Here is a 19,281-nt window from a genome sequence, read left to right on the forward strand (position 1 = left end):
TCGAGCAAAAAGAGTAAAATTATACAGTTACAGGTCTGAGAAATAAACTGGATAAAACAGAAGCCTGGAGGCCCTGGCCAGGCAGCCCAGCCAATTAGAGTGTGGACCAGATACACCAACGTTGCAGTTCCATCCCCAGTCAGGCACATACAAAAGTCAACCGATGAATGTGTAAATAAGTGGGGCAACAAACCAATACGTCTTGCCCTCTCTATCTCTCAGATCAATGACAAATAAATAAATAAACCCCCACTTTATAAAATACATATGAGCCTGGGTACCTCTCCCCATAGGGAGGTGCTGTGCATGGCCCGCGATCAGCCACACACCCGAGGACCACACGCCCCTCGGACGCTCCCCGGCAGAGGCGCAGCTGCGAAGGCAAACATTTCAAACAAAGAGCTGGAGCCTAGCAGGGCCCGCAGCCCGTGAAGAATCAGGGCGGGGGGAAATTCACGGAGAACCGTGTATAACAGACGTAGCCAAGAAAGACAGACACACTTCTTTTCGACTTATCTAACGTCCACGTGCGTCCTCTGTCTGGCTCCCAGGCGCACAGCGCCGGCGCTCCCTGGGCTCTCCCGAAGGTTCCCATCACCGCCTGTCTCAGAGCTGAACCGCGCCCGCCTGACGCAGGGGGGTGGCCGCCGGCATAGACATTGCAGGTTTACCGCCACGCGCTTCATGGAAGAGATCCCACTCACCAGCTGCGATTTACCACGGAGCCAAGTGCAACCGTGGTTATCACGGGGCCACCCTAGGGGAATACAGAAGGGAAGAGCCACCGACAGATGTTTTTAATTGAAACGTTCAGTTTTCAGCGCAGCGAGTTCTCTCCTTCATCCGCAGGGGCGGGAACACGGCTCTGGCTCTGGGAGTGGGAGGTGCAGGCCGCAGTGGTGGCTCCCATGGGTGCTGCTGTCGCAGGGCTGAGGGGCGTGGCTCTGTCCACCCGCAAGGCCAGAGAACTGACGGGTCACTGGGTCGCATTCTTGTCTACACACAGCAGCTCTCCAACTGCTCGCACAGGACCCTGAACGTTCTCAAACACTACGGAGGAGCTTGAAGAGCCGCTACCAATAATGGCTACCGATGCTTATCTTGTTATGAGTTACAACTCAGGACTTTTCACTTTAATTCATCTAAAAATAACAACTGCAAACCTATTCTGTGTTGACGTATATGACATATTTTGATTTTTCTTAGACTGTCTTCCCAAACAAAAGAACGTTAGTGAGAACGGCAGCAATCTCACTACTCAACAGCTTTTTATGTCCTTCTGTGTGTGTGCACGTTTTAAAAACATACAGAGGTTAAAGAAAACACGGGTGAAGTGGTGCCTGAGTGGCCCATGTTTTCACCACACACACCTTCTGAAGACCACTGGGGGGAGGCAAGGTTCTCACCATCGGGAATGTCAGAGTCTGGCCTGAGGAGCAGGAGTAAGTGTGACACACAGCAAAGAGTGATCACGTCCCTGAGAACATAAAACCTGGCAGGAGAAAAATCAGACAGATGAGCTGGACCTTAAAGAGCTGGAAGCACCTGGACTCAGTCCTGGGCCAGACTGTCCAGCTGTCCCCTGAGCTTGAGGACAGAAGTCGCCCTGCTGCTGTGTCTACCCAGGAGCTGGACCAGGGGCCTCCGGGCCAATGGTGAGCTGTGGCAGGGCAGACACAGCGGCGATCGGAGTGACTCTCCAGAAACATAAACCTTCTGCTGTCTTCTCTTTTTAATTCTTTAATTCTTTCTCAGAGGAAACATCGGGGCAGGATTCTGGCCACAACACATCGCCTGCAATCGTGGCGTGGCTGCCACACCTAGGAGCACTGGGGCAGGAAGAAGGCATCCAACCAGGGCCATGGGTCTCCATTTAGCAAAACCTATGACAACTCAAGTGCAATTTCTGTCTCTCAGGCTCAGTCTCGAAGAAAAATGGAGCTGCCTGAAGCTGGCATCTGCAGGGGAGCTCAGCAGGGTTGGGGTGGAAGTTGACATATGGTTTCCCCGTTGAACCAAACAATTAAACCTGCGCCAGAACCCAAGGACTGATGTCCTCGTGGGCCCTCCGCACGCCATCCTTGGCCCTCCATCTGCCGCAGCGCAGCTCCTCGGACAAGCTGCAAGCAGCACGGTGATGTATGCGGGAGATGTCAGCTCACAGCTCCGACCGGCGACGAAGCACAGCCGCGTCCAAGCAATATTCAGTGCCTTGTGCTCGGGACGCTGAGCAGACTGCGCATACGCACACCGAGGCAGTAACAGGAGGCAGATTTGCAGCGAGCATTTTTCATAAAGACTGCAATGTCTTAACCTCTCATCACCACAGTGTTTGTTTATCAGGCATCCACATATTTTAAAACCCAATCTAAAAATCACGGCCTGACTCGGGATGGTAAGCACACAACACAATACACAGACGATGTATTATGGGGTTGTATACCTGAAACCTATAGGATTTTATTAACCACTGTCACCCCAATAAATTCAATAAAAATAAATAAATGAATGAAATCACCCTTCATAAATAAATAAACAAAATAAAAACCATGTCTTGCCCTGGCCGGTGCACCAAAGGGTTGGGGATTCAATTCCTGGTCGAGAGCACTGGCCTGGGTTGCAGGTTTGATCCCTGGCTCCCTGGGGCTCATTTGGGAGGCAACCAATTGATGTGTCTCTCTCACACCGATGTCTCTCTCTTTCTTTCTCTCTCCCCCCCTCTCTCCCACTCTCTCTAGAAAGCAATGGAAAGAAATATCCTTGGGTGAGGGTTTTTTAAAAAATAAATAGAAATAAAAATCTTGACCTGATTAAGTCCCCAGGGTCCTCATCACAGCTACGGATTATGGAATGTCTTACTTCTAAACTATATGCGAACAGCTCTAAATAAAATTCTCTCTGAGAACACCTGTCCTTAAGCTACCTGAGTGTTTAAGGCATGAAAGCCCAGGTGTCCACAGCAATAACACGTGATGCTGACGGCGCCCCCTGGCGTGTGGGCAAGGCCGGCCCAGGAGGCAGCGCCCTCACCTCACCTCAGAATCCTAGAAAAATAAGACGCTGACGTCCTGGATCAAGGCGGGCGTTACACAACTCACACCGGTCTACGCAGCTTAGTGTCCATCCACCTCCAACCGGCCCCTCCCCAGCTTCCGGGACCACTCACGCCAAAGCAAACTCAGCCTCCCTGGGAAAGCATAAAGAAGGGGAGGAGAGGACACAACGCCCGGCCACCGCCAGCTGTGCTCCTTCACACGTGATGAAGTGGCAGCAGGACCTGTGGCAGTTTCAGACATCTGAACCCTAGTAGCACCTTGTCAGCACACACCCCAACACACCTGAGATCATTTACTTTAACAAAGCTTTGTGACTCACCAGCTACCAAAGATGTGATTTAATCAAAAGTTCAGAACATAATTCCCACTTTCTCATGATAAAATAAGTACTAAATAAGCTTCTGAATAAGCACGAGGTCACAGGAGCACCCCGCCGAGGCCACGCACACCCCATGCAGGCAGAGAAGTGAGTTGTGGGCGCTGCGGTCAGCCGGCCCTCAGAGAAGGGGAAATTACAGGGAAACGGGCGGGGAGAGGCTAAGAAAAACTGAAACAATAACCGACGGACCAACGCCTCCCCTGTCATTTCACTAGTCTTCCTCCTCCCCACCCGGGGGGACCGAGAGCTTCGGGGCGATGACAGCCACCTCACCTGCCCCTCACCCACCAGCCACGCCCAAGCCCTGCACTCACTCCTGACCACTGTGTTTACTTTACAGTAATGTTACAATAAACCCAGTGACAAAAGAGACGCAGAAACAGCCAGACCTCGAGTCTGTGCTCTGCCCTGTCTTCTCGACCAGGCCCACTGGTCCTCACTCAGCCACGTTGTGAGCACCTTCCTGTCTTCAAAAGCACAGCAAAACCTGATTTTTAAACTAGGGAAAGTTATTTTCACCTTTCTATTAACCTTCCCAGGCACTGGTTACAGCAACATCAGTGGTGTGTAAATATCATGTATATTAAAGAAAAATGCATTTATTTTAGTGATCAAATCAAGAGCTTTGGTACTGATCACATTAACATAAAAATGTGCCTCAATTAGAAAAACATCTCAACCGACTGGTAGGAATTGACATTCGAGGCCAGTGTGAGTGTCGCCCCAGGAACCAGGAGGTCAAGGTTCGATTCCCATCAGGGCTCGTGCCCGGGTTGCAGCTCGATCCCCAGTAGGAGGAGCGCAGGAGGCAGCTGATCAATGTTTCTCTCTCATGGATGTTTCTCTCTCTCTCTCCCTCTCCCTTCCTCTCTCTGAAATCAATAAAGACTTTTTTTAAAAAAAAAAGAACCAACGTGATACAGAAGCATGTACACATGAAGGCCATGTGCGTGCCATGCCCCCCAGCCTGGTGCATGCTCCCACGCCCTGACTCTGCAGAGAGACTACACATTCACACAGATGAACGGCTAACACATTCTTGGAGTCCGCTCCCTTCCCTTGACAACACCGTGGACGCGGGTCAGCTTGCACGTGCCAACCTGTGCTAAAATAAACCCACTGCACAGAGATCCCGAGAGGTGGACATCATGCCCATTTCATCTATGAAAACTGAGGCTGGAGTTGCACAGCTGGAAGTAGGTGAAGTAGGAGCGAGGTGTGAAGCTGGCCGCCCGACCTCACCACGCTACTTCCCTTAGGAACAGAGCTAGGAGAGGGGAAAGGGCAGCAAAACATCCACATGCAGAACATTTACTGCAGTCCCCCCACGACCGGGCGAGAATTCCTCCAGCAGAAGCCACGTCCACGAGCACACTGCACGTGAGAAGTCCAGAGGCCTCGGGGGCATCGGCTACCCTCTTCACTTTCTCAGTGCAGGGTGGCACTGAGCCACCCGGCACCCTCACTGCCTCGGCACACGGCGCGGCTCGCTGTCACTCCAGGAACAGAGCGGTTGATGTTGGGAAATGCAAGAATGAACGCTTTTTCACTGCAAACTCCAACGGAGGCACCTTGTCACGAATAAAAGGGTCTAGCAAAGTGAGGGTCCCTGCCTTGGGAAAAGGGTGCTAATGAGAACAGGCTGGGGGCAGGGCCTTCACATGGTTGCCTGTCCTCACTCACTGCAGGTCTCCCGTGTCCCTCGCCCAGCAGTCTGACTTCTGGAATCTCTACTGATGAGATCATTCACAGTACAGGGAGGGAACCACAGGAAACCTGAATATCCAACAACAGGCACATTAAAGCCCGGTCATGAGGAGCCACAAAAATTAGTCAGGAATAGTTAACAATACAGAAAAACTACATGTAATAAGGTTAATACAAAAAAAATCAAACATAAACTGTATCAATATTACATGGCAACAATGTAATCATATGTGCACTTGAAAATGACAGGAAACTCCTGAATTCACTGGAGTAGCTTGCAGTATATTTCATTATTATTACCATTTTCCTGGATATTTCAAATCTTCTATGAAATGGCTTTCTCACTAGTATAAATTTTTTAAAAGGTAAAATTAATAAAACTGCAGACCCCAGGATGAAGGTGATTTACGTTGCAGGCACAGAGGCTCGCGATGCTGCGTGATTACCGAGGGGCGCACAGGTCCGGGCAGGAGAGCACTGGAACCGGGCCTGAGAGGCTGCAGGCTTACAGGGTGGGAGGCGGCACATCCTCGGTGATCGCATTTTCTGTGCTTTGCAGCTTCAAAGGCTGAGTGTGTGTGTCAATAGCCACATAACTCCTACCCCGATTACCTTTTGGCACACAGGGACATAAATTTGTGGGGATAAGTGGAAAGCCTGAAATAAAAAAAGACTGCAACACAAAAAAAGGTAATACCATTTTTTAAAAGTATGACTATTTATATGCAAGTTAATGCGCTATAAATTCCGAACTCATATTTTATTAACCATATTTTAGTTCACTAACTCAGTAAATATGGCCTCTCTGTGTTTTTAATTTAGCCAAAGTACTATTTAATATATTTTACTGGTAGTGCCTAAGCTGAGGTTTCTCTCCCTCTCGCTGTTTGTCTGTCTGGTGTCTGTGCTAAGCCGTAGCCATTCCTTCCCTGACCTTACCCAGAAAAACAAACACTGTGGGCGGGTCACAAAAAACAAAGCTGAACATAACCTTGGCCAAACTTGAAGGAAGAAAGAGACTGGGAGCTGTGCTGCCGCGAGAATAACTACCAGGGGTTATTCCCTTCCTGGAAGTTCCAGCGCACAAACATGATCCGCTCACGTCGGCCCCTCCCCACAAATCAACTCCACTTCTGGAGTTATTCCGTGAAATCATATGCAGCAGTTTAGGACTGGACAGTGGCCTCCCGCCTCCGGCGCCAGCCATCAGCCCAGGTATGGAGCTCCACCGAAATTTGGGACCATCTGACATCAATCATTTGAGTACAAGGTGGCAGAGCAGGGGCCCCAAGCACCACACCGTCTAACAGGCGGGAGGAGACCCGACCCAGGGAGGACGGCACACCCAGAGGCGAGGGCAAGGCTGTCCGACCCGGCCAGCTGCTGTGCCTTCTCTTGCTTTGCCATCTCCTTCAGGGCGCCGAGGAGCTGCCCAGAGAGTCAGAGGGGGCGAGGAGAAAACCACCTGAGGGCGAGCGGTGAGGCCAGGCCCAGGAAGGCGGGGAACAGGGCGGAGGCGGAGGTCGCAGCCCGCGTTTCTCTCTCACACTGGTCTTCCTCTCTCCCTTCCTCTCTCTTAAATCAATAAAAAACATATCCTCAAAACAAATAAATAAAACGTCCTCGTGTGAGGATTAAGAAGGAAAGAAAATCAATCACATGGGATGGAACGAGCCGGGGTCAGTAGAACACCCAAAGGCAAAGAGCCGCCGCGGCTCCCTGCTGGGCCATGATGACCCCTAACGCCTAACGAGGCCTCCGTGTGATTAACAGGGGAATCAACAAACCCCAAGGCAGCAAGTCACCCCCTTCTGAGACTGCAGGACCAGCGCCAGGACGGGCGGGAGCTTATGCTTAAATCCTCCCGTCCAGCGTCCAGCAATCCCTCAGCTCCCCACGGACCCGCCTGCCTTTATAAAAGCCAGGGAAATGCAAATGCTCCCACCAGCGACCGGAGGCCCGACCCGGGCTTGTACACGCCAGCGTAGGGGTCACGCAGGCCAAAGCCTTCTAAGCTCCAGTCGGTTCTAATTTCACACACCGATGTAATCTTAAATTTTAATGCCACATTTGATTGGAAAGTGTCACTCCAGGGGAGAAAACGGGGCTCGGAGAACACCTGACGCACAACACTTTATTAACACAGGGACTCGACCTCAGCACCTCTCGCCTGTTTAATGCAGGCGCCCTGCTCGCGCACGTGGTGATGCCTCCAACTCTTCCTGTCTCTCCGCCTGGCTCTTCCCTGTCACACTTAGGGGACCTGCACTCACCTGATTACCCAGTGAGTCCTCCCACCACACACAGCTAGAAAGCTGGACTAAACAGCATGCACTATAGGAAGGTGACCCCTGCGAGAAGAGGCGTGTGAAGTGAGCGCCAGGGCCACCGAACCTTCCGTTTGGAGACAGCGGGCCACAAGCAGAGCAAGACAGGGTCACAGGCGAAGGAGACAGAGATCAGATCACAGGGGCTGCAGCAGGTGGGAGTGAGAGGCCAGAGCACCATGGGGGAGAGGGCTACACAGAGGGAGCTCAGGAGTCTTCATGGGTCCCTCGCTCGCTGGCTGAGTGCTGGGCATACAGTGCTGAGCGAGTCTCCAGGAGGCAGGGAAAGAACTACAGGCAAGGCTGGTAAACACCCACGTCCCAACGAGTGAGGAAGAAGGGAGCTCCCCAAACACTCAGAAGGGCTGCACCTCAGGCACCAGGTTAAACCAGACCCTGGCAAAGGCTTCTCTGGACAGGGGGCTGTCAGATTTTTTCTGTAAAGGGCCAGAGGGTAAATACATTAGGCTTTGGGGCCATACATCTCCATCTCAACTACTCAACTTTGCCACAGTAGCAGGAAGGCAACACAGAAAATACACAAACGATGTGGCTGACATGGTTCCAAGTATGTTCACAAAAAGAAACAGTGGCCAGATCTGGCCTGTCACCCTCGTGTGCCAGCCTCTGACCTGGGCCTGCTTTAACAATTGGAAAACAAGCCTTCAAAGAATGAAGCTAACAGGCTGGTAAGTTAACTTCCTGCCCGGACAAAACCCAGCTCAGCACTGTCTAACTGACGACAATAACCAATGTAACACTCGCTGTGCCCAGCATCCCATCCAAATTCCTGGGTGTGAGTGAAAGCAGAAAAGCATGGTCCGTGGGCAGAAGAAAACCAGGCAACAGAAAAAGACCCAGAAATGACTGCGGCGATGGAAACAGCGGACAAGGGCTTTAAAATGGCATTACAAATCTGTCAAAGGATTTAAGGGAAAGCATGAACAAAAGAGAGAAATATAGACTATAAAAAGACATTTCTAGAGAATAAAAATATAAGGTCTGAGATGAAAAATACATTGGATGGGCCCAACAACAGTAAACACTGCAGAAGAACAGATGAGAGAACATGAAGACGTTGCCACAGGACCGACGGAGACAAACTGAAACAGGAACAAGGCAGGAGGGGCGGAGCCTCGGTGGGACAATGTCAAGCATCTAGAAGAAATGTAGCTGGAATTCTGCAAGACTGAAGGGGACCGGGGGTGGAGGCGCCAAAACTATGGCAACACATTTTCCAAACTGTTGGTGAAAACTAATCCTACAGACCCAAGAATTTTAACAGACGGCGCCAAAGACTCAGGGAGCCAGTGGGCAGGGGCCAGTAAGGCAGCAATGGAATCGGAGTCACACTTTCAAAGATCCCTCCGGCCACTATGTGCAGAATCGACTGTAGAGCAAGAGTGGATGCAGGGAGACCAGCCAGGACAACACAGAAGGCGGCAGTTGCCTGGGCCAGGCTCAGCAGTGGAGGCAAAACGAGTGGTCCAACGGGAGAGACGCTTTGGGGGCAACGCTGGCAGGTTCCACTGATGAACCTACCCGGCAACAACCAGAGGAGGAGGAAGGAATTGAGGGTCGACTCTGGATTTACAGGCTGAACAAGTGGGCGGCAGGGTGGTGTACTGGGGGAGGGAGGGGACCCAGGCAAAGCAGGCTAGCTGCTATCTGAGAGGGTTCCTGAGGCAGGTCAGAACCGAACGTGGCACTGGAGGGTGGGTGGCGTGTAGACAGCATTTAAAACCGTAAGCGAGAAAGGTGTCCAAGGATCAAGTCCTGGGCGCTCCCACACCTAGCTGTCAAACAGCAAAGGAGTCTGAGGAGGAGCGGTTAGAGACCTCAGAGCAAGACCTGGAGCTTCGGAAAGACACAGAAGCAAGTGAGGAAAGAGGTTCCTGAAGGCGGGGGTGGTCCGTGTGGAATGCTACTGAGAGGTCACACAAGGTAAGGACCCAGAACCACCTTTAGATTTAACAAGAGCGGGCCGTGTGGGGGGCAGCCTCAGCACCAGGGTAGAGAGCCTAACTGGGCGGACTGAGAAAGGATGCAGGTCAGAAAAGGAGAGGGAGAGATTTAAGATTATAAAGTGTTACTATGTACCCAGACTGTTACTATGTACCCATAGCATTACTATGTACCCTTTCACTGTCCACACATTAGTTTAATGTATCTACTCACTTCCAGGCTGACTTAAAGCCTGGCTTTCCAAGAACGGCCACCAAATCTAGAGATGGGTTTAGGAAATGGTTTGGGAACTGGCTTCATCACTTTACAGCTGCACCTCTTCCGCACAGGTAGGTAAAATGCCTCTGCCGATGGCTTCCTTTAAGAGCAGCAGCTCTCACACTCCCCCATTCAAGCCCACGTAGGCGTAAGCAAAAGATCCACCTGAGACCAGTTAGCCCCGCATGCCCACTTCCCAGTGGGAGAATGAACTCTGATAACTATAAAGGACCACAGTAAACTACAAACGGGGGAGGTTCATACACATCCGTTTTGTCCACAGGGCTATGAATGGTCCATTTTGAACTGTAATTCATATAAGTCCAGTTATTTGAACATTACAAGCCACAAATGCTATTGACGCAGATACATATCCTCAGCACACGTGGCAGAATTGACCGAACAACAAACCGATTTGATGTTAACAGTACTCAACTAACAGTGACTTAGTCATTAGAACACAACAATAGTGGCGTTTTAAAACCAGGACTGATTCAAAACTAAGACTGTGGGGCTGCCAGCTGAGAGTGGGCATGTGCAGCTCTGCAAGAATGCCAAGTGCCGAGTAGCAGGAAACTTTCTGGAGTTGCCAGTCAACTTTAGTAAAGATGTGAATTGGGATCCTTAGAAACGTCAATAAATAGCACACCGTTAATAAGCACTAATATATATAACAAAATAAAAGTATATGGAATTGCACACTGATCATGGGAAGAACCAAAGACTGGGTCTGCATTTAGGACAGTCCATGGCCCACTGGAAGTGGTCTGCATAGGTAGGTCAGCGATTTTCAACCTATTTCATCTCACAGCACATATAAACTAATTGCTAAGATTCTGTGGCATACCAAAAAATATATGTTTCACCAATCTGACAAAATCCTTGTGGCACAGCAGTTGAAAATCACTGGCACAGGTCCTAGCACAGAACAACTGGACCCACACTTGCTGCTTTACAACGATGCTGCTCCATCTGGCCGCTGGCGGCCACCTGGAGCACAGGAGACAGTCTGGCTGCCTCTGCACTCAAGACCCCCAGCTCAGAGCTGGTGGAGGCACCACAGCAGAGCAGAAGTCACCCACTGTCCAGAACCAGCCCACAACTGGACTCCTTAGTGTTTTGTCATATCTGAATTAGTGCCAATATTTTAAAAATAGAAGACTTCACATAAAAAAATAAAATAAAGGTTTTCTGGCTTCTCAAAGAAAACTAAGAGAGAGAGAGAAAGGGAAGGGGGACTGGCCGGGGCCCAGCTGCCCCCTTAGCCGCGGCTGGGTGTGCTCCTCGGAGCTCCACTCTTCCCACCCTCCAGAAAAATCAGACATGTGTGCTGAGAAGGTCCCCTCAAGGTTTGAGCACGGGAATGATACCAAGAGGACTGTTAAGGTGCCGAGTTTTCCCAAACTAAGCTAAAATTCTTAGCTGCTGATTTTCTCCTTAACAAACGTCAGAGACAGCAAAGTTCTCCCCTGGCTCCTTTCTAAGTGGGAATCATAGTAATTACTCAAACTCACAGAACTTCTTTCTCCTAATGACCTGTGAAGAACTTATCATAGGTTATGTTGATCATTCAAAAATTAATGCTTTACTTAAAAGGTCAAAAAATATATCAGTTAATCACTTTTGAACAGTTTGAGCATGTGTTTAGGGTAGGAGAGGAAACCACATTTCAACAGAGAAAAAAATGCCCAAGTGGAATGAAAGAAAATCTTTAGACAGCAACTTTAAAATAAATGTCTTTGCATATACACAGAGCAACCACAAAAGATTTGAACTATACTTTGTACTAAAGATGTCCATGAGGCAGGCTTTATACAGTCTTTCCCAATGATTACTTCTTTCACTCCTTAAACTACTTTTGGATGAAACAAATGTTCCTAACCTTTTAAAAGGATGCCACATCAATAACCGCAGCACTGGTCACTAGTGACTGACTGACTGACTAAAATTACCATAACGGTAATCTCACATACGTTTAACATCGGATACCAAGAACAATAATCTTCCATAAACACATTCACAAGCCCAGAGCAATCACACTGAATTGTAACAACAGCTATGCCTCTTACTCTACCGAAATGTTCAAATAAATAAAGACAGTCTTGACGGAGAAAAGAAATCACAAAAAGACAAATGCAAATGCTAAGTGTGCACAGTGAGACAGTCCCACCCATTTGCCTCGGAGACCAGGAAACTGGTCGATTAAGGACAGAGGAAACCAAACTGGCCATTTCCTTTCCTACTACTAGCTGCTTGCCCGTTGCTGTCCACACTCCAACATCAGGGGGACTCCCCTGGACGCCCGGACCCAGGTTCCGACCCACCATACTCTAACTCCGCTATTGGACAAATCCTGTCTCCAGGTTACAGCGACCTGAAACCCCACGGAAGGAGGAAAGTCTGGGTTCGAGACACATTGTTTGGAAGGCTGTGATGAAGTTCACTGCAACTTCAAAGTAACTGTGTACTCATTTGTTGCTGGCTGAACACTGGCCGGTAACCTTGTTTCCCAGTGAACTCACCTCAAGAGATTCCCCGCCTGGGCACAAGCAGCGCATCCCAAGCTGTCCTTCGTCTAAGTGTTAACAGCACTGCCTAAACCAGAGTGTGTGAAAACCTGCAACGCTGTCATTTCCAAATCGCTTCTTCTCCGGCGCTCATCGCAACTTAGTTTCAATCAACACCCATCCGGCGCCTCACTGCCAACCGACCAGCCACCGGACACTGGAGCCTGGGCTGGTCTGTGCTTTTGAAAGTTAACTTGCAAAACATGTGGTTGGGGGGGGCGGGAGGGGGGCAAGAACTCAAACAAAAGCCAAGACATCTCCGCTTTGACAAGGACACGCTTTTGGCTCTGCACTTTTTCTGCGTTGGAGAAAACAAAACAAACAAAAAAAAACAAAAAAGAAAAGAAAAAACAGCAAGGCCCGAGGGGCGCAGCGGGAACCCGCTTACCCGGTCCTTCATCCTCCAGCTCTGCGCTAGGGACTTGGAGCCCTCGATCTTCTCACAGTGCCTCTTCTTCATAAAGGCCAGGGGCAGGCTCCAGTCGGCGAGGTCGGCCTCGTCGTCCTCGCCCAGCCCCAGCAGGGGCGACTGCAGCATCTCCGCCTCCATGGGCGGCGGCGGGGTCCTGGGCAGCAGGCGCTCGAGCACCTCCAGCCTGAACCGCGGGGGGAGCGGGGCGCGGCGCGCGGCGCCTTCCTCCCGACCCGGAGCGGGGAGCGCGGGGCGAAGCGGGCGGCGGGCCGGCCCGCGGGCCGAGCTGTCACAGGCGGCGGCGCTGGCGGCCTCCCGAGGGCCGCGCTCCGGGCCTCCGAGCTCGCGCGGGCCGCCCGCTCCGGCCGCCGCGGCGGAGGGTCTCCGGCCGAAGGGCAAAAGGTCCAGAGCGCCCCGGGTGTCCCCCGGCCGCGCTCAGCCCTGCGGGCCCCGCACTCGCCGCAGCGGCTGCAGCCGGAGCCACGACCGGCCCATCGTGCTCGCCCGCAGCCGGCTGCTCAGCGCCCGGCCCGCGCGACCCGGAGGGTCCTGACCTTCGGCCCCGTGGCTCTGTCCGGCCCGAGAACGGACCCCGAGAAACGGGCGCCACGCAGCCGCGCACGCAAGCCGGGCCCCGCGGGCTTTACGGGGCCGGCGGAGTTTCGTCCTCGGGCTGGAAGCTACACTGAAACTCCTCTCCTCAGCGCGTCAAGGAGGACGCCATGTTGCCGAGGCCCAGCGTGCACCGCGCGTACGGCGCGGCCGACGGGCCAAACCGCCTCCGGGACGTTCCGAACGCGCTTCCCAGGAGGCGGCGCGAGCGGCCCCGCCCCCGCCCCGTCGCCATGGCGACCGGGACTCCGCTTCCCGGAGCAGCCCGCCGCTGCGCTGCGGCTGCAGGACCTCCAAGTCGATCCTGCCAATGAAACCTGTTAATTAACTTGGGGGAGGAAATAAAAAATCTTTTTACGATGACACGTGGCCCTACGTGCTTCTGAAAGGAAAGGCATCGACCCCGTCCGCCGTTTCCTTCCAGATTTTGGAAACGCAGCGAAAGCTTCCAATATTACAAAAGAACCAGGGGTCCTTTGGGGGGTTTTCTATTTTTTATTTTATTTTGCGCGTGCCGTGCCTTTCCCAGGATCAATCCGATTTTCTTTTTGTTTAGGCAGAAACGTAGTTTTCCGATTGCAATTCCTTGCTTCCCGAGCAGTTCGTTTGGATGCGGCCTCAGGTGCAGGGACCAAAGCTGCGGGTGCCGGGCTCGCCTGGGCCTGAGTCTCCCCCGCACCCCTTCCCATCCCCGTGGCCGTGGTCAGTCCCTTAGCCAGCTTGGTCTGCTTCCTCAGCTGCAAAACTGGGGCAGCAATGCCCGCCCTGAAGGGTGAATGAAACCATTAGGGTGCCTGGGGTGCAGTGGGTGCCCAGGGCAATGCTCGCGATGATTGTTGTATCTCTAGGAGTGAAGTCTCGCAACCCTGGGGGGGCGGGTGGGGAGAGATTAAACAAATAACATATATCCACATGCATGACCCAGGGGCGCAGGTGGTAAATAGCGCAGTGAAGGCCTGGGGGTGGGGGTGTGGCCGGGGCGAGGTGCAGGGGGGCCAGTGGGAAAAAAGGGGACACCTGTAATACTCGCAACAATAAAGATAAATTAAAATAAGTAAATAAATAAATAAACAAACGAAGCCTCGGGGGTGGGGAGTGGGACCCTGGAAGAGACCCCGCTTCTCAGTGCGGTCCCCCCAGGCTCTGACAGGCCGCGTTGGTCCATTTCGAAATGTGTTCCTTTGGACATCCGAGTGAACGGTGCAATCCCAGGCCTTCTCGCCTGGCACGTAGCAAGCGTTTGATGGAAGCTGTTGGATTAAGTCATCATCATTCCCGGCATTCATTGTTATTACAGCCCTGGGACCCTAATTGTCCCATTAAAAATCAGGACAAACTCACCAAAACAGAGGGAGGTTAAGACCTTCCTTTTCCCTGCTCTGTGTGTCAGCAAATTCACCACAGTCAGCAGCAGAGGCGGCGGGACCGGGGTCCTGAGAAGACCCTGTTCTCACCTGACGGCCACGTCACGGCTCCTGCGGCGGCCGTGTCCCCGGCAGCGCCCGACAGTGAAGGCCAGGGTCCCCGGGCCGCAGGCCGCTGCTCCAGGCTCTCCTGCGGGAAGCCAGAGCCTCGTACGGAGAAGCCGCAGCATCGAAAACACTCGTTCCTCACCAGCTCTGCGACCCGAGAACCCGCCTCACCTGAGTGCCGCTCGGTCCCCGCACCTGTAGCGGGTCCTCACCTGTCCCGGAGTCTCAATGACGACAGTAGAGGAGCCCGTGGAGCCCAAACCTGGCAGGTCGTCGGAATCACCGGGGAAGCTACTTTAAAGTAAAGGCGCCTGGCCCCACCCCGGACATGTGGAACCGCGAGGAGAGGGAAGACAGGCACTCAGGACCCGTATTTTACATCAGGAAACCCTGGTGGTAGCACACCGTCAGCCAGACGGGGGGAGGCTGGAGAGTATTTTCCTCCAGGGATTGTGCTCCAGCCACATGCCGGGCCTTCAGTGAATGCAGGTGTCCCCCAAAAATGCATACACACTTTAACAGCTCAACTGATGTTTCTTTCTTTCCAGATTTAACCCATTGGAATTAATAATGGGTTAAGAGCGTCTATACATTTGGGGGGGACACCCTGTATTTGTACCAAATAAATGAAAACTATGAGGCAGTTAGCCAATCCTCCAGCCGCCAAGCCAGAGCAGGACTCACACTCTCCCCCAAACCCCAGAACAAGACACGCCCTCTGCTGTTTTACCGACATGACCCCAGAACCAAGAGGCCGTTTGGGGTCCGCGTCATGAACTGAGGGTTAGGATATGCACGTGCTGGTCCCCAGCCCCCCACCAATTCCTGCAGACGGCGGCGGAGACCCTGCCCTTCTCTGTCCTCAGTCTCCACATCCGTGACAGGAGGAAGGTGACGGTGGTCTCCAAGGACACTTCGGGGTGATTCTACGATTTGTGAAAACACCACAAGGGGGCTGGTGATAGCGCAGCTCTGGGCCTGAAGGTTGGACAATGGGCCTGAGTCCTGGCCAGTGTGGCTCAGTGGTTAGAGCGTCAGCCTGTGCACTGAAGGGTCACAGGTTTGATTCCCGGTCAAGGGCACGTACCGGGGTTTCAAGTTGGTTCCCTGGCCCTAGTTGGGGCGCGTGTGGGGGTCCATGTGTCTCTCTCAAGTTGATGTTTCTCTCTCTCTCTCCCCTCCCTCCCTCCCACTCTCTCTAAAAAAAGGAATCAATGGAAATCCTCAGGTGAAGATTAACCAAAAAAAACAAAAAACAGACTGGGCCTGAGTCATTCATAGCACCAGGGCATTAAAAAGAAGCCTGGCTCCTGTGTCACGAATGACTGTTCCAGTCCCCTGATAAGCTCTTGGAAGTGTGGCTCCGGGTTTCCGGAAGGCAGGGAGCGTCTGTGACTAATGAGGGGCTGGGAATTCAAGGGCTCATCTTTCTCACCTGGGCGATCTCGTCACCGCCGCCTGAGATCAGCTGGCCACTCGGGCCTGCAGTTCCAATTTCCGGCGTCCCCAATTCTTCACAAGCAAGGACATCGCCCGCTTTCCGCAAAGCCTCTAAATAAGGGAGTTTAATCTTGAAAACAGATTTTGTGAATCTCAAAAAATGCATGAAACCCTGTCTGAGTCAAGCTAGGAAAGGGGGTGGGGGTTGGGGACACCAGGCCGACGTGAGCCTCAGGCCGAAGAGGGGGCTCCAGGAGAGAGAGGGGGCTTTAGGCCCGGCTCTGACCGGAAATAGCAGCCTAACCTTCAGCCTGACTAGACAGAGCAGGGGGCCTGGTTCTAGCCCGTGAGGGTGTCCGGAGGACCTCTTCCAGCCGAACTCGGGCTACTTGGCAGCCAGAACCCAAAGTTACGTGGATGGGCAAAAGTAGGTTTACATCTGTTAAGTACACAAGACACAGAGTTTATTCTTGTATTTATTATTTATGGGCCATTGTATTATTTTCCATACAAACAACTGTAAACCTACTTTTGCAAACCCCGTACAGCAAAGTGAGCAGAGAACAGACGTACAAACCTGAGTGTGTTGGTCAAATAGTGAAGTCGTAAGTCAGGGGCAAATAAGGGCAGGTGGGAGCAGGGAGAGGGTTGGAGCAAATGCCTCCAATGGAAGCCGGGGTTGTTGTTTTTAAATATTTTTATTGAGTCCGGCCGGGCGTGGCTCAGAGAGGTTGAGCGTTGACCTAGGATCCAGGCGATCGGGGTTCCATTCCCGGTCAGGGCACAGGCCCGGGTTGCAAGCTGGGCAGCTGATCAATGACTCTCTCATCATTGATATTTCTCTCTCTCTCTCCCTCTCCTTTCCTCTCTCTGAAATCAATAAAGATATTTTTTTTAAAAAAAAAAGTATTAAAAATAAATAAATAAATAAATATTTTTATTGATTTCAGAGAGAGGAAGGGAGAGGGAGAGAGAGAGATAGAAACACCAATGGTGAGAGTCATTGATGAGCTGCCTCCTGCCCGCCTCCTGCTGGGGACCGAGCCCAAAACCGGGCATGTGCCCTGCCCTGGAATCGAACCCTGACCTCCTGGATCGTGGGTCCACGCTCAACCCCTGAGCCACGCCGACCAGGCAGGAGGCTGCGATTTCACAGCTTCCAGGCTCAGCTGTGGGCCCATCTCCAGGGGCCTGATCTCTTCTTCAAACACGAGCCCGCGCGGCCCCCGCAAGGCTCTCCGTTGGCAGGAAGCACAGGCTGTGTCCTGTCCTCCAGTGTTGCAGCTTCTCCGCTGAATTCATCAAGGGCAGTGGGTGTGTTTTGTCATCAAGAATTGGGAGCAAGACTGGAGGTCAGAAGGACTCGGGAAAAGTGGGCGCTTCGCTGAGCTGTTCTCCGCTGCGGGGGGCCGGCCAGCTTCCGCCCTTTCCAGAGAAATCTCTGCTTAGCGTAAAAGAAACCAAAATAGATCATCAAGTACTTGGCTTTTGTCTGAGCATCATTCCTGTTTTTAGCAAAACCCAAGCCACCCCCTCTGCAGGTCAGATGTTTTGTTGACAGGGGGGTGACAGGAGGAGAGAAGGGAGGTCACAGGCTGGCCCGCGTCGCCCTCCGTGGGGACCACGGCTGCAGGAGCCCCGGGCTCTGACGCCCTCGCCACCCGCCGATCCGCCGATCCGTCCAAAGCCGGGGGACACCTGTGTAGGTGGTTTCACACCTCCCTGTTCAGTCATTGTTTTTCCACACGCTCACACGCAGTTGTGATAAGCAGACCGTGTGATTCGGTTCTACAAAGGGGGCCAGGCCTGGGTAGCACAGGGACCGCGGTAGAAAGCGCCTCTCGTGGAACCCCCCCACCACCCATGTTGCTTCGTTCAGAACCGAGGCTCTGCTTAGCCTCGGCCTCAAAGCGCAGGCCCAGGCGGAGCCGAGGAGTGGACCCTTCACAGCAACGCGACCTTCATCCCCCGGCCTCCCCACTCCAGGGGCAGCTGGGTGGGGGGCAGGGAAGGGCCTGTCTGGGAGCCTGAACTGTGGAGCAAGATGAGGCCCAGGGGGCGCCCCGACGGCTCAGTCTGGGGGGCCTCGTGCACCGGATCCGAGCCTTCACTGGATCAGACCTGGGTCAGACCTCAGTCCCTCTGTCCTGTCCGCAGGGCTGGGAGTGCCCTGCAGAGGAGGGGCGAGGGCCGGGTCCACCAGGTCCGTGAGCCTGAGCCCTCCTTCCCCCCAGGGCCCCGGAGGGAGACTCACCGAGATTCGCTCTGTGCCCAGTGCCGACGGTGCGTTTCCGAATCGGGGGAGAAAGAGGAAACAATTGAGAAAATTGATAGAGGCTACAATTGAGAAAATTTGTTATCCGGTAAAAAAAAAATATGCAAACTGAATTTTAAAACCTTTTATTTTAATAGTATTGCCTGTAATAAGATCCTACCTTTATGAAAATACTAATTATATAACCAACTGTCTTTTTAAAGTCCTTTTAAGCTCCCGGTTTGTTATTTTATGTAATATTCGCATCTCATCAACGGTTCTCGGCAAACACCTGGTCCCGGGGGAGCCTCGGCTAACCCTGCGGTGGCCTATGCCTTTAATGGGGGATTAGAGAACACGCGGTAACTAAAATATTATAATCCCGCCTTGTGTGGGGGGAGCCAAGCTCTCTTCCTGAGAATTAACTCATTTAATCCCTCCTAATAACCTCATTTATAGCTCCTGCTTTATATCCGTTTTGCCAGTAAGGAAATTGAGACACCAAGCAAGTAAGCAGCATTGGGTGCTCTCTCCGCTGGCCGGGGCTGGGCCGGGGTCCCAGCCTTGCAGTTGGAGGCTGAGCCCTGCAGCCCGAAGGAACCGCAGCCCCTCCCCGGGCCCCTGGGGTCACACAGACCTGGGTTCAAATTCCCTGTTCCGGCATTTCCGGGCCTGGGACCCTGGGAGAGGTGCTGATGGCACCCTGGCCCCAAATCCATGTGCAAGATAGGGGAACAGACAGCTTCTGTTCCATAGAGACGCTGTGAGGACGGAGCCGGCCGATGCCAGGCGCAGGGTGAGCCCTCCATAAAGACGACCAGTGTCATTACCA

The 19,281-nt window shown here is 52.6% G+C and overlaps 2 protein-coding genes across 4 annotated transcripts in view; both read right to left on the minus strand.

The window, feature by feature from the left end:
• Positions 1-13,097, minus strand: part of RPTOR (regulatory associated protein of MTOR complex 1) — a 98,351-nt gene extending 85,254 nt beyond the window's left edge. For 2 of the 3 annotated variants that reach the window (XM_081162085.1, XM_081162084.1), the window contains exon 1: positions 12,648-12,889. In XM_081162085.1, the coding sequence (XP_081018211.1) occupies positions 12,648-12,809 (162 nt within the window). In that variant the 5' untranslated portion in view covers positions 12,810-12,889. Of the gene's footprint in view, positions 1-12,647 lie in introns of all 3 variants that reach the window. The other variant, XM_081162086.1, reaches the window with a different exon arrangement.
• A 4,363-nt stretch (positions 13,098-17,460) lies between these two features.
• ENDOV (endonuclease V) overlaps positions 17,461-19,281 on the minus strand; it is a 68,005-nt gene continuing 66,184 nt past the window's right edge. Inside the window, exons 8-9 of the mRNA XM_081161176.1 lie at positions 18,450-18,460; positions 17,461-17,636 (exon numbers count right to left, since the gene is read on the minus strand). Of these exons, the coding sequence (XP_081017302.1) occupies positions 17,549-17,636; positions 18,450-18,460 (99 nt within the window). The 3' untranslated portion in view covers positions 17,461-17,548. The remainder of the gene's footprint in view (positions 17,637-18,449; positions 18,461-19,281) is intronic.

The sequence above is a fragment of the Miniopterus schreibersii genome (assembly GCF_964146895.1).
Source record: "Miniopterus schreibersii genome assembly, chromosome: 16".
Taxonomy (NCBI): Eukaryota; Metazoa; Chordata; class Mammalia; order Chiroptera; family Miniopteridae; genus Miniopterus; species Miniopterus schreibersii.